This window comes from Lampetra fluviatilis, chromosome 14 (genome assembly GCF_964198595.1).
Source record: "Lampetra fluviatilis chromosome 14, kcLamFluv1.1, whole genome shotgun sequence".
NCBI classification, from domain to species: Eukaryota; Metazoa; Chordata; class Hyperoartia; order Petromyzontiformes; family Petromyzontidae; genus Lampetra; species Lampetra fluviatilis.
In genome coordinates this window covers 2,332,127-2,347,113 of record NC_136288.1, presented here as the reverse complement: position 1 = coordinate 2,347,113, position 14,987 = coordinate 2,332,127, and the positions used below count along the sequence as shown (strand labels likewise).

At 46.0% G+C, this 14,987-nt stretch overlaps 1 protein-coding gene across 1 annotated transcript in view; it reads left to right on the top strand.

Moving 5' to 3' along the window:
- TNFRSF21 (TNF receptor superfamily member 21) overlaps window positions 1-14,987 on the top strand; it is a 39,173-nt gene that overhangs the window by 6,557 nt on the left and 17,629 nt on the right. Inside the window, exons 2-4 of the mRNA XM_078862557.1 lie at window positions 5,431-7,175; window positions 8,886-9,115; window positions 12,246-13,169. Of these exons, the coding sequence (XP_078718683.1) occupies window positions 5,431-7,175; window positions 8,886-9,115; window positions 12,246-13,169 (2,899 nt within the window). The remainder of the gene's footprint in view (window positions 1-5,430; window positions 7,176-8,885; window positions 9,116-12,245; window positions 13,170-14,987) is intronic.

Genomic DNA, 14,987 nt, shown 5'->3' with positions numbered 1-14,987 from the left:
CCATGCGAGACTAGGCTCTAAGGAAAGCTGTCTCGGGTGTGGACCAATCAATTTCAAGGACAGTGTATACATTATCAGCGTTGTGTTTTTTGTTTGCATTATGACTGCAGGTATTGTGGTCAATGCAAACATGACTCCTTGTAAAAAAGGTGTCAGTTTTGTTGCCAGATAAAGGGTAAAAAACCAATTATCATTGTAAATGTTGTGGATTTTCTCTCCACCACACCGGTGTGCTGTAGTAGTAACGAATTATCATGTCCTGTTTACGTGACAAACCTTACTAATTGGCTGTGTCGGGTGGTAGCTGGTTTAACGACATTTATATTTAAGCGATCTAACCCCAAACAAACCCCCTGTATTATAGCTTTTGGTTTGTTGGCTGAATTATTGCTGAGCCAATTACAAGTGAAACATTTCATTTGGACATACAGTCCTAACAACTGCGCACTCTTTTGTCAACCTTCACCTCAACAGCACCTTCCGTCATCCCTTCCACCTCGTTCTTTGTTTGCCATCCTTCCCCCCCAATGCCCCTGCCAACTCCCCCATTTTCCATTCACGGTGCAGTGTCCTGTAAACACAGCGTGGCGCAGGCCGACATGAATAGCCTCGGTGCCACTGTGTCTTTCTTTGAACCGTAATACGATCGCCGCGCTGTATAACACCACACAAGCCCCTCTTGAATGTGACCCTCATCCCAGCCGGCGTGCACAAGTAGATCTGCTTTCTGGCTGTGTTTATCCCCGTGCCGGAATGGTTGCACACTGTTGCCATCGTGTGTGTGTGTGGGCCGCCCGAAATGTATTTCCTTTGGCTACACTCAGCGCTCGGGTTACGGAGCAGGTGTAACCATGTAATGGAGCTGTCAACACTGCATTATTTAAACAAAAACAAAAGCAAACATCTCTCAGGTGTTCCATTACTTGCTGATGTTAGCATCTTTGCAAGGAGCATGTGTAATGTTTTAAAATTAAACCGTGTTACATCTGAAACATGTTAAACATTATGCGGTACAGAATATACAAAATGTCATCTTTTAATTTAAGTGGCGTACTGCACTTAGCAGTCGGCTTGTCATCAATAGCTACCTCGTTGATTTCATAAATTGTGACGATTCCATAAATTGTGTCAATTTGATGATTTAGTGCATTTTGCTGTCCACCTGGCCACCCGAGTATTTTTCTTCCCAGCCACAGATCACATCAGCAGCGAGTGACGTCTGTCCTGGCCCTTTGCCATCTCACCTTACGAAACCCCCACTTACCAGCGTGGTGCATTATGGTTAAACAACCCTATGACCAAAAGTATGGGGAGGCCTTTCATATTCCAGTGGATTGACAAAGGGCTGAAAATTATTACGTTTATATTATCCTCACTACAGAACATGCCAGAAGCCCTTAACCTGGTCAATGGCCAAGTGCTTGCCAGCTGTTCCTTTTGCTTTTCTGTATCCATGAGGGAGATATTATTTGTCCACAGCACACAGATTTATTCGTCATTTAACTGTGCGAACTTTACTTCTGCAAACTGTTACTTCATGCGTGCCAACAAAAGAACAAAGTGATGAACAATTATGGAATTAAATGTGTCTTCGGGGATGCTGTGGATGATCTATCTCAAGAAATGTAAACCTATTATGGAAATAATTGACAAATTTTCATAATTGAGTATTACATTTTATTGGGATGTATTGTATATTTCATATGGGAATACGTTTAATCGTTGGCTCTGGCTGAAATTGCTGCTTTTACATAGTGCACGAGCAATCAAACCGTGATTCACGAGCCACATGTGGCTCCCGGGCAGTCCAGCTGCGGCTCGATTGTGCATCTCAACTTGTCAGTATATAACTTTATTTTAAGCAGGAAATATCTGTGGTAACGTGAGCGGCCCGGGACACTCGATCCTGGCAGCGGAGCGTGACACCAGTACATGCAGGAATATTCACGCCAATTTCTAAATTCTAAGTTCCACAGCCTCTCGACCATGTTAAGAGGCATGTGGCTCATCGGTTTAGGGAGTTTCTGCCATCCCTGACAGTGTATCTTGGGGTTTACATTGTATATCGAGCCTCCCTCTTCAACTTCAGCCCCGTTGGCTTGGTTTGTTGGCTCATTTGGGTCTTTAAAACTGGCCGTGCCTATTGAATGTTGTATTTGCCACAGAATCTTTTGCCAGCATCTGCCAATTAAATCGAGCCTCTCCAACTCCCCCCCCGCCTTACCATAAGTGCGCCTTTTCCAGTTGTTTCAATTCAAACGCAAATTAAGTTGTTGCGCATTTCTTGCATCATTTTTTGAGGGTGAGGAGTAAAATTTACAACAAAAAATGTTCAATAGATACAAAAGGGACAACAAACAAGAAATGTACAAACGAGACAGTATAAATAAGATGAAAAAAAACTATTCTAGCATCATGACCCTGCATTGTGACGACCTCAAATTCATTGAATCGTGGCGAAGATTGTGGCATGAATGCTTACATAACCACTACTGATTAGTGTTACAATATTTAATTGGCATTGCAGCGCATTCACGTTTGAGCATTCATGGTGACTTCTTTTACTCTAGCGGCCTTTACATCACCCAGGAGGGAAGTGAGGTGACTTTCAAACTTTTCAACTGCCGCGGTGCAAGTCGGAGAGCTTTGTCCAACAGCAAATGCTTGTGATAACGTGGTCACCGGAACACCCTCCCGCTGTCAAACAGAACAGAGTAACCCCTATGGGAGCTTTTGGTGGCCGTAATTCATCGCATTGTCGTGTCTTCACGAGCGGCTGGTGGACAATTTGCGACCCACATTTAATTCATCAAGAGGAATTTGAATAATCTGAAATGGCAGCGGAATATGATCTTCCAATAATTGCCTGTGTATCACGCATGGTCTGTTCTGCTTGTGATTTAAATAATCCTGTAGTTTATTGCAGCCCATTGTCATGAGTCATAGATACTGTAATAATTGGCCCGATAAATATTGCACTGTTGCATAATCTATCAAAATATGCATGGTGCATCTAGCCACTTAGATGAACTGTTATGCCACGTATATTTATTTAAGGTGCAACATTAGTTGCCTGTTTCCATGGATATATTGGGTGTGTTTTTATTGTGAAGTAAATTAATTATATTTTATCCTTCTGTCCATTGCCTAGATCGAGCTTTACCACAAACCAATGATGTCAGTAGACATGCATGCCTGCTGAGCATGAAAGAACAGCTTAGAAGATACACTATACAGTTTGTGAAGGAAGACTTTGCCAATTACAGTAGTCACATGTACCAGCATGTTTTCTTTTGCATTATTGTGGTCAGACTAATAGATTTAACATAAATTTAATGGAAAACAAAAGTAATTAACCATATTAGCCTACCTTGCATGAATACTCAGATACATTTTTCTGATTGGGTAGCAACAAGGTTAATCTGTGGTGGATTCCTGCGTTTAGTAATGAAGCTCACATGACAACGGCATTGTCGTGCCATTAGTGCATACTGGCCTGTAAATGCAGGAGCAGTTTGCAACCATTCCACATGACTTGACAATATATGCACACAAAATGTCTAATCACGCAGCATGCAGGTCTCAGTCAGGCAGAACCATGCTTGACACCAAACGATGAGCGTACGGCCGTACCCGTCTCGACATTATGTAACGTAGTGGGATGTTGGTTGCTGCGTGCGCCAGAGATCGCAATCGGGTTTTGATTCCTTACCCGTACCCGGCTGCACCAGGGTCGCAAACGGGTACCCGTACCCTACCCGATACCCGGCTACCCGTACCCGGCCGGGTATCGGGTAGGGTACGGGTACCCGATTGCGACCTCTGGAATGAAACCATGTTGCAGGCGCGGGTGGGTTGATTCTAGGAACTTGAATTGTGAGAAGAGACAAGACGTTGGGAAATGAGTGACAAACGGTTACTCACCAGTGACTCACGGCCCACCCGTACCCGTACCCGGCCGCACCAGGGTCTCAAACGGGTACACGTACCCGTACCCGGCCGGGTACGAGTAGCCGGGTATCGGGTAGGGTACGGGTATCGGGGGGTACCCGGTTGCGACCTCTGGCGTGCGCACGCGTGTCGGCACCGATGTTGGAGTGCCAGCTGCAGCTCAAGCGTTCGTGCTGGAGCGCTGTGCATTCTTCTCTTTGCAATTCACCCGTCGTGCCACCAAAGTGAGGATTTTACGAGTGGTCAAGCTTCGTGTGCCCGAGAGATGCCGCCTCAAATGCACAATGCGGGCGTGCTAAACGCCTATTTTCATTTTGTTGCAATGTTTCTCTTTGTTTCACAAGCCGTTGAACAAAAAATATTACTAATGGCTGGAAATGTCAAGTAAATGTACAGGCCTTTTGGCAGTCCACTGCTAGATGAGGGCTTCCCTATTCTGTGAGGTTTCTGGAAGTTATTTGAACACTTAATCACACTGGTCAGTGCGGGTTGATGAAGGTGAAGAGCATTTGATGCGTTAGTATAGAACCACAGGCCAACAGTCGATCTTTCTGCACTGTCATCTGCTGTCAGCAACATCGCAGGGCCCTGAAGCCACCTAATAATACCTGGCATGCAGTGGAGCCACCCATCCGAGCACTGTCCAGGCTCAACTCTGCCTATCTTTCGAGATCTGACGAGATCAATGCGCTTTCCGGATGATTTGGTTACATGTGGAACACTCATACTTGGCTATGAGTGGGAATGAGGAATCATTTGCCTGTCAGGAATGGCCCATAGCAAGCATTTTGCAATTGGCTGGTTGCCCACTGTTTGCAGTGACCATAAAAAGGTGTAAAAGGAAACAACACATTTTTATGAAATGACCCAACATTCCTGTGCATTCGTGATGTTATGGTAAATTATTATACTTTTTACTTTAACTATGTTCATCAGGAATATGATCTGATTCATCTTTTTAATTTGGCCGATGGTATTTTACACATTAACACTTAACAGCATTAATTTAGAATATTAGATTAGTAGGACAATAGTGGGTTCTGAGGAGTGAACGTTAGGCATTCCTCAACTGGCGCTTCATTTCCAATTCTCGCAGACGATGGTGGGTAAACATCGAGGCATAGTGCGCTGGAAGGAACCAATGGGAATGTTAACTCTGAACACAAGGGCCAGAGCCAGAGAGATTTTGTCCAGATTAGTCTTGCTTGCCCGCTACACAGACGTACGCGCTTAGGGATGCGACACACATGTACGCCGCAGTAATTAACAAGTCGTTACGGCACGGCGGGTCGAAACACTGGCACTAAAAATCTCACTTGGCTCGGAAGTAATGTTTAATTGCTCACAAAACCATTGTTTCACATTAGCTCCTGAAACATTTTAATGGTTGAAGAAATATTTTCCAATTTTTCAAACGTTTAATTATTAATTGCATGCCCTGCAGTTCTAACTTTTGCTTTGTTTCTGTCATCTCGACAGCTGTGCTTTTGGTTTGCTGTTGGTGCTGTTGCTGCCCAGAACCCCAACTATGCCTCCAACTCAAGCCAACTCCACCTTTTGCCCCAGAGCTATGCAGAACTGGACAATGGAAACGCTTCTCAGCTCCGTGACTACTCTGGCCATCAGCAAGGCGTTGAGCACGCAGAACCATCTGAAGGACACATCCTTACAGTCGAACAAGCTGGAGAAGCGGGTCCTTCCGTCGCTTCCACTTTAGGCCCTACTCCTAATCAAGACTATAAACAGCCAAAGTGGCTGCCAAGTCACGGCAATCCACGCCGAGAGCTACGTGAGAAGCCTGTTCACGGTCGCACCGGAAGATCCACGGAAGACGGCGAAAGCGCCCAGTCCAATGTTCTGCTCTCAGGGATATCCCAGCACCGCCGACTGGACTTGAAGGAAGCAATAGGTGGAAGTGGAAGAAATGGTGAGGACATCGGGCACCTACGTGGAAGGAGGACCAGGAGCGCCAGGGAGACGGACACGTTTACAGAATTGGAAACAAAACTACCAAAGAATGTGAGAAACCATGACGTCGATGGCCTGTCCGAACAAGAGCACAGGCTTAGAAGCTACCATCGGCATCATCCATGGATTGGAACGCCCTATGATGGTGTCTCAGGACCCACGGAATCCAGAGAAGGCCACTGGAGAGATTCACCAGGCGAGCGGAGAGTCGGCACCACCAAGAAAATCAGACACAGGCGGAAGAAACCAAGCGTGCAAGAGAAACGCAGACCCAGCATCAGCACCATCCAAATCAAGGAAAGCAGCTCCCCAGAAGACATGCACGATGCTGACTCCATGCCTCGACCACCTGTTGGCCACAGCTCTCGACACATCTCGCTGCGACGTGAAAGGAATCCCAGGCTGGAAGAAAAGGCAGAGCATCTGCTGGCTGAATTGGTTGAAACTCATCGAGGAAGGCCAGAACCGCGGTTAGGTCATCAGAAGATGGCAGCTGGAGTGGCCAGACCAAAGCAATCAACATCCCAGCAGGGCCAACTCGACACAAGCAGAAGGCAACACCATGATGAGAAGCCCATTGAGCAGGTTGGTTTCCCAGCAGAAGGTGAAGATACACTGGACAGTATGTCGAGGGAGACACTGGCAGTCGATTTGCCAGCCGGGCATGAAATGTACTCAAATCCACCAAGATTCGCGCCTATTTATAGAACTTCCGACAACTCGGCAGCACCAACAAATGAAGACATCCACGGCTTGGATGTGGAAATGGCAAGCGCGGTGTCCGCGGCGCCTGGCAGTAGCAGTAGCAGCAACAACAAGAACAACAACGAGAGCGCCGGTGAAGAGAGCCGGTCCCACTACTGGCGCGTGGACCCGCAGTCCGGGGTGGAGGTGCTGTGCGACAAGTGCCCAGCTGGCACGCGCGTGCTTTCGCACTGCACGGCGAATGAGCTGCGTGTGTGCGTGGCCTGCAAGCCGGGCACCTTCTTGGAGCACGAGAACGCGGCGAACGGCTGCCGGCGCTGCGGGCCGCCCTGCAGCGAGTCTGATGCCGTGGAGCGGGCGCCGTGCACGCAGCGGCACGACCGCTTGTGCGCGTGCCCGGCAGGATGGTACGCGCGCGACGGTGGCGACGGTGGCGACGGTGGCGACGGTGGTGACGCGGTACCCGGGCGGCACCTGCGCTGCGCTCCGCACACCATGTGCCCGCCCGGATGGGGCGTCCGACGCAGGGGCACGGAGACTCGAGACGTCAGGTGAGTGAGTGGGGGAGGTTGGACGGAAGTGACCCCATGCGTCGATGGTTTGACATCAAATGTCACCTACTATTGACGTGCACAATAAAACGAATACGCATGTAGAGTAGGCACGTGTTCATATAAACATGTGCGATGAAACCAATAGGCCATATTACTGGAAGCATGTACAATAAAACCTAGAAGCATGTGCAACAGGCATTTTGTAGGCATGTCATTATTCACTGCCCCAATGCACAAACCTTCCCCAAATAATTGGATGCATTGTCATTCATTGTCACTTTTGAATCAAGAATATTTTTTGGCCCATTTTTACCATATCCCGTCGTGTTATCTGTCTCTTATCTGTCATCGAGTTTATTTGGTCAAATTTTTTTTCATTAGCACAAAATGTACATTAGCCTACGTGCATTTCGGAGAGGATTGACTGCGTTTTTCAATGGCAATTTTTTTTTGTTATAACACTACAAAACTTCTGGGTCTGGATTGGCTTTTACAGATTTACATGGCAGCTGTTCATGTAAGAACACCTGGGGAAGTCACTTGCATGCTTCAAGGATGTGTGTTGCAGGCCACACGTGAAAATTGCACTGGCTTTTGCATTGTCATCATCTTTTCCTCACTGCTTAGTGAACCGAATCCGGTCTATGCTGATGTCGCTGTTACTGATCCTGTGCAGCTCTAAATCCATGCTCAGCCCCCATCTGTGTTCATTTCCTTGTTCCACCTCCGCTTCGGTTGTGCCTGTTATGGCCATTTGTGGCCGCTCTTGTGCCACTTGGCTTGAATGTCGGCTTAGTTTCCTCATCGTAGGGTTGTGTCTTTCTGAATTACTCTTCATTATTATAATTAACATGTTCCTTTTGAGTTGTATTTGAGCCAAATGGTTCATGATTTGAAGTGGCCTGTAAATAGTCATACAGGTGATTGTGTTCATGGTGTTCGCTTGTATGAACATGGTTTGTTAGGTTCAGGGTAGTCCTTGACTTTATTGTTTGCAGTTGGGAACATGAACCAGTGTAGGGTAGAGATTGTAAGAGTTTGCAGATAGTGTTGCGTAAACAAACTCTAGGACAATATTGCACTCAAAGCTCCAAACATGATCTGGCAAGCTGGCAGCTGTGCAGGATGCGGTGCCATTGTTTATTAATTTCACAACGTGTTGCAAGTTCCCCTCTGATGGATGGATAATTTTTTTACACATATTTTTGAAACTCACAGGTGTTTGTTTCCGACCTGGGTTCAGCACTAATGACACTAAGCAGTTCAACTGGGTCACTGCCTGCCCCTGCATAGGCTTTGCATGGGCACGCAGCACTGTCTGATACAGAGCAGCTAAACTGTATGTCTGTATACATGACGGATATTTACCAGGCATGGCTAAGGGTGGACCATGTTAATGATTTACTTCCTCCCGCATATCAGGCTCGTATCCTGCCTTCTGGACAATTTGTATCTGCCATCGCTATTTTGAGCACGTGCGTTGCCTTCCAAGAGTTTAAATACATTCACCTTTTAGGGCAGTGCAGCTAAGAACACTTCCAGTTATATTGTATGGACACATCGCTCTGGAATGAGGGAAATATAATGCCAAATATAATGCCGCCAAAATGCAAATGTGTGTGCTTTGGAGCTTTAAGAGACATTGCTTTCCCTTGCCTTCTCTGCCGCACATCCCCTTCCGCCCCCCTCTAACGTGTCCCGATGCAGATGCAAGCAGTGTTCCCGCGGCACCTTCTCCTCCGAGGAGTCGTCCACCACCCGCTGTCGCCCCCACACGGATTGCGCGCTGCTCAATCTCCACATCGCCTCCCCGGGTGACGAACGCCAGGACAACGTGTGTGGTGGCAACGGGGGCTCGGCAGAAGAAGAAGGTGGAGTGGTGGACGCTCGGGCAGAGCCGAGCCGCGTCCCCACGCCAGCCAGTGCCGCCCTGCCTGGTGAGTCAAGTGTTTTGTGGTGCTTGACCGTGTGGTCTGTGCGGAAATAGCCTGGCTTCCTGTGTCAGAAAGTTGTTGCAGGTGTATGCAAATGACTGACAGCTGGGCTACTCGAAAGTCCGTATCGATTCCCTCTTGTCATAGGAGGCACGTCGGCCAGCCCTACAGTATCTGTACATGTACAGCTGGAGATGTGGTTGGCGCAGTGATAAAGGGGTTGGGCATGAGTGAATCACCATAAAGAACGCTGCTGCTGCTGCAGATCCATGCAGTTCCTGGGTGCATGCATTGTCACGTTAAAGGATGAATCCTGCCAGCTCAAGTTTATTTTGTTTAACTAGGTGAGAACTCGGAGACCAGGATAGTCTAATTTTCAAGAGCGACCTGGAGAATTAGTCTCTCGTAGAGGGCTATATGAGCACTGTGCATAATCACAATTGAGTAATTTTGGGAGCAATTTTCGAATTTGGCAAATTTGGATCCTGACACCTCCGCACCATTGTGAATGACGTCAGGGGATCTTTAACATCCATGTGATGCAGGTGGCCTGTATTTTTGTTACGGTTACGAGTAAAGAACCTGTTGCTGTGCAACAGAAAAGAAGGCCCATCTGTGGTTTTCATATTCTTCTCACTTCCTGCACATGGAGGACTTAACGTCCTTTTTTCTGTAGTAAAAAAAATATTACGTATCGTCACTTTTTTTGTACAGTTTTCAGGATTTAATAAATTAATATGAGCACATAATTGAATCAATGCGATCACACGTGGAAACAGTTCGATCAATTTTACATGAACCACGTTTGACTTCTGTATTTGTTACTCGCGCCTTTTTGACGTCACCGCCTATTTTGTAGGTCTTCCGAACTTCTTCCGCCGTTTGAAAGCAGTGTTTATTTGTAACGCGTAACATCCCGTTTTATCCAAGTGCCCCATCTAGTTTCGGTGGCAATGGGCCCGCAGAGTTATCGTTGGGGTTGAAGAGGTGCCCAGCCAGCAGCCAACCAGGAAACTCAAGGCCATAGATTCTTCTTTAGGGGCGAATGATTACACCCACAATAATAATCGGGATGGCCACTGGGTTCGATCGGTGAACCTCCGCAACAAGCAGCGAACGTGCTCCCACTAGGCCGTGGCACCATCCTGAAATAGAAATTGGCACTTATGTTGCATTGCGCTGTCTGAGCTTTGCACATGCTGAGACCAAATTGATGCATCAATCTGACACGGCAGTGGTCAGTGACTTGCACTACTTGTCAAGAAGCCGATTCCTTCATCGGTAAATGTACGAGTTTATGTATGTTTAACTGAAAAATTGTTCTGCTCGCATTAGTCCGGTAATAATTTATTGATTAGAATCGAGTCCTTTGCTCGATAAATGCAGAAATGTACGTGCTTGAGAATCAATTTATTACGATCTATGCAATTAGATGCCAATGTGCCTTTAGACCAATTGAGCAAAGAGAGAGCACAAATGTGACATACGCTGCAATGAAATAGACCGTGCAAATGAAACGGTACAAACAAGACAAAGGTTAATCAATCCTTAAGTTTATTAAGAGTTTACAGATGTAAAATTTTTACTACTTAGCATCAGTAAACTTTGATTCCAATGACATTCTACCCGAGGAATAATCATGCGCAAGCATAATATTATGTCATTAGACCTCCTTTGCCAGTACCAACATATAATAATAGGGTTTTTCCCCTTTTTTCTGGCGACAAAACTGAAACCTTTTTATAAGGAATCATGTCTGCATTAACCACAATATTTGTGGTCAAAATGCAAACTAAAAACACACTCTGACAATGTATGCATTGTCCTTGAATCTGATTGGTCCACACCAGAGACGGAATTCTTTTGAGCCTCGTGTCAATTGGTGCTAGACCAGAGGACGCCAAAAGGCGTACAGTAGAAGCTCACCCCGAGCCCTCATTACTCTGATAGTGCATTGTCCTTGAGCTGTACGCCTTTTGGCGTCCTCTGGTCTAGCACCAATTGAGACGAGGCACAAAAGAAAGCCGTCTCTGGTGTGGACCAATCAGTTTCAAGGACAATGCGTATATTATCAGTGTGTTTTTTTTGCGTTTGACCACACGTATTGTGTTTTTTTTTGCAAAAAGGTTTCAGTTTTGTTGCCAGAAAAAAGAGGAAAAGCCCTATTATAATATTATACATAGTCCAGCCAAGTTAGTGCAGCGTTATTGCCAATCAATCGGTGACCGTGTGACCAAACATAAGGCTGCACATGTTTGGCCTGGGTGCTGAGCCATGTGCGTGCACCTGCCTGTTGCGAGGTTTGGTTTGGATCGTTGCAGGACTTGCTGGTTTTGAAATGAATGGAGCGCACAGATGGTGATGTTGGAAGGTTCGAAGGCATTTGAACAGATTGAATATTGGCCAAAGCATAAATTATAAACTAGCAGTTATGACATTTACTGGCACACTTTCCATTTATCGCAAAGGATTTAAAAAAATGTATAAATAATTCGGTAAAAGTTGTGTATAGGTACACAGAGGTTGACAGTACAATTTTGAAGAAAGCCTTTTAATTAAACACACTACATTACCTCTTGCAAGCATTGTCACAGTATATTTATTATTATTTAGCTAAACTTAATATGAATTGGGAATATATTTCAGCAGCACTTAAGAGCAGAATGTCAGAAAAAAAATTACCGTTGTATTAAAGTTATTAATTAAGTTGTTGGCAAAATACAGCTCTTGTTGTGATAAAGAAATTAAAGAAACTTGTTAAATACAGTGACCTAAATAATGTAGTTTTTCTACCTGGAAAAGCCACAATGAGTGTCAAGAGACTTTATCAGAAGGATCCTGCCTTGGGATGTTTGGTCAGACAGAAAAGCCCAGTGCACCCAGAGGGGACCAGTGCATCTCATACACACTGCTTTTTTCTGGCTACTCGTCACCTCCAATTAGCACGGTTGGCTACGTACGGTGCGAAAGAAGTTCAGCATACATATATACTCACATTTACAGCCGGTGATCCACCAACCCTTGCCTCAAAAGCGGTGGATCACCGGTGAGTGCCACGTAACAAATGGGATAACACTTGTGAAATGAATGTTGTTTGAACAAGACGTTAAAAACATATTTTTGTCTTGTCCAGGTGGGGCAGAGGAGGAGGGTGGGGTAGAGCTGGTGGCCCCAGCCACACCACGTTCTAGCGGTGAGCATCACCTGGACCCACTTCCTCTGCCCAGTGGTGCCGACAGCAGATATGCACCTTCACCATCAGGGCTCCAACCACAGCCAGGAGATCCTCATCAGCAGGGCCTGGTTACATCACCACTCACTCTGGAGAGCCGAGGTAGCGCCATTTGGCGAACCACTCCCGAATCTGACGTCGCTACCACTGCCTTCAGCTCCGACATCCCAATCACACCAGTGGGCGACAGCGCGCACACCTCCAGCGCTCAAAGCGAGAGTGGCAGTAACATGACCAAATTGCCAAAGCGCGCAGTGCCAACTATATCCGGAGACAGCACCTCCGGTGAAATGCCCACGATGCAAGCGCGGCCCTCCCTCGACGATGTCGACCGACGCGACAAGGCATCGCCACCTTCAAGGGAGCCACCCCGTCGCTGGCCACCCCTCTCTGGCTCATCGGCGGCAAACATTCCGCCTGGGCTCAGCAGGATTCCTTCCCGCTCCTCATCAGGCCGCGCTCTGGCCAAGCCTCCGCAGCCTCCGCCAGCGCCCTTTGACATCAACGAGCACGTGGCCTGGCTGGTGGTGGTTTTCATCCTGCTGCTGCTCGTGGTGGCAGTGGCGTGCAGCGTGTACCGCAGCTCGCGAGTGCTACGCAAGGGGCCTGGGGAGCCGCCCGAGACCATCCGCCAACGAGCCGTGCCGCCCCAGATGCAGCAGCAGCAGCAACAGCAGCAGCAGCATCAGCAGCTGCCCCATCACCACCATCATCACCACCACCAGCAGCAGCATAGTCAGAGGGCGAGAGGGCAGTCCCGCACGCAGCTCAACCTGCAGATTGCCGAGCCGGCAAACAAGTGGGTCTTCAGCTACCAGGGCCAACGTAAGTCCAATTTAAGCTAACTATTTTTTTTATTTAAAGCTTTCGTGACTGCAGGGATTCATATTCTTGGTTCTTTCAGTAAAGTCACATAGAAGGGAAACAATAAAATAATAAAAATATAAAACAATAAAATGATCACGACGTTTCGATTGCAACACAAGCAATCATCATCAGGTGTGAAAACCACAGCAAGAAAATTTGAAAAAACGTGACTTTACTGAAAGAACTATTATTGCTTGAATGTTCATTGTTTGGTCCTGAACCACCGATAAAAATGCCACATTCCTGTGGCAGAGATCATTGACATTAAACCATGTTTGTGGAATTGAAGCTGCAATCATCTTCAGTGAAAAATGTTAAAATAAGTCAACTTTTGCCAAAAGTGGATAGTGGACCAGTAATTGCAATGAAATGCTTCACCCGGCAGGGATGACATCCAGGGGATTCTGAACGGAGTTTTATACTGACTACGGCGTATAAAATCACACGTTTATGTATTATTATCCAACTATGTGGCTACCAACATGATATGAATGCCATATCCATTTGTGAAACAACATATTTAACATATTTTGGTTTGGCTGAACAAATTTAAATCATTCCTATCTTACTGTTTGAGATCCATTATAGGCAAGACGCAGAATCATAAAAAGTTTGAACATTTTCTTCTCGTGTGTTTATCTGTGGGGACATCACCCTATGATTCCCATTTATTGACGCTGTTTAAATCTCGTGTTTAGCAAATTATTGTACTGTTGCACATTTTATTTTGCAGGGCCAAGACCACATGTTTGACATTGTACCATAAGCTAATGTTCAATGATGATATCTGTGCTATAGACGGCACTGAATTTTGTTTTATTTTTGTATCTTGAAACATTTCTCATGCCTATTTGTCAACAAAGGTTGAACCAAGTAAGTATTAAGAACCTTCAACAATTGTCCTTTTTTTTAGAACTGCCTCTTTACAACATTTGTGAAGCAAAAATATAATTGCAGTGTAATTTTTAGTTTTTAATATCTGTTTGCCATGACTCGTCTTATTTTGTTGACAGAGAATCTAAAATAAACCAGCATTGAATGAGATGGTGTTAATGTGGGTTATAGAGTTCATTGGGATCAAAAAATAGCATTTTCCAATCACGTGCCATGGGCTTAACAAATATATCTCTCCATCAATTTAGATCCCCCCCCTCCATCCCCTTTTCATTTAGTGAGTTTCTAAAAGAGTTGACGAAGAGTGGCTTTAAGACAGGCACCAGTATAACAGATATGAAATTAAACAACGATTGTGATGGAAATCAAACTGAAAATGAAAGAACTGCATCCGTTGGCGGTGTACAAGCACGAACGAAAGCATCAACTTGTGTTCTTAATGCTGCCGCAAGTTTCGTTCCTAACAGAAGTTATGGCAGGCTGAAGTTCTCGGTGTAGTGGCCCTCTTTCAGAGAACGGTGAGCTGGGGAGGTGATGTTTTTGGCTGGCCATCGAACAAAGACGGTCACCGCATCGCACACTCTCAGGTGCACGTCTGCGGCTGTCTTGGGGGACGCTCTTCCTTCCGATATTAGGAAGTGACTGGAGCTCTGCACTTTTAAATCTAAATTGAAAAAGAATTTCTTTTAATCCTATTTTTTTGTGTTTAGTTTGTTGTCTTTCCCGCTCACATCTGATTAGCGCGGTTGGCTACGTACAGCGCGAAAGACGTCCGCCGTACGTAAATATAAATGACCTACGGTTGGAAATCACGGGGCACTGTAGTGCCCTGAGTAACCAACTTATGAATCGGTCCATTTGCCTTTCCCAGCTCGCTCCCAT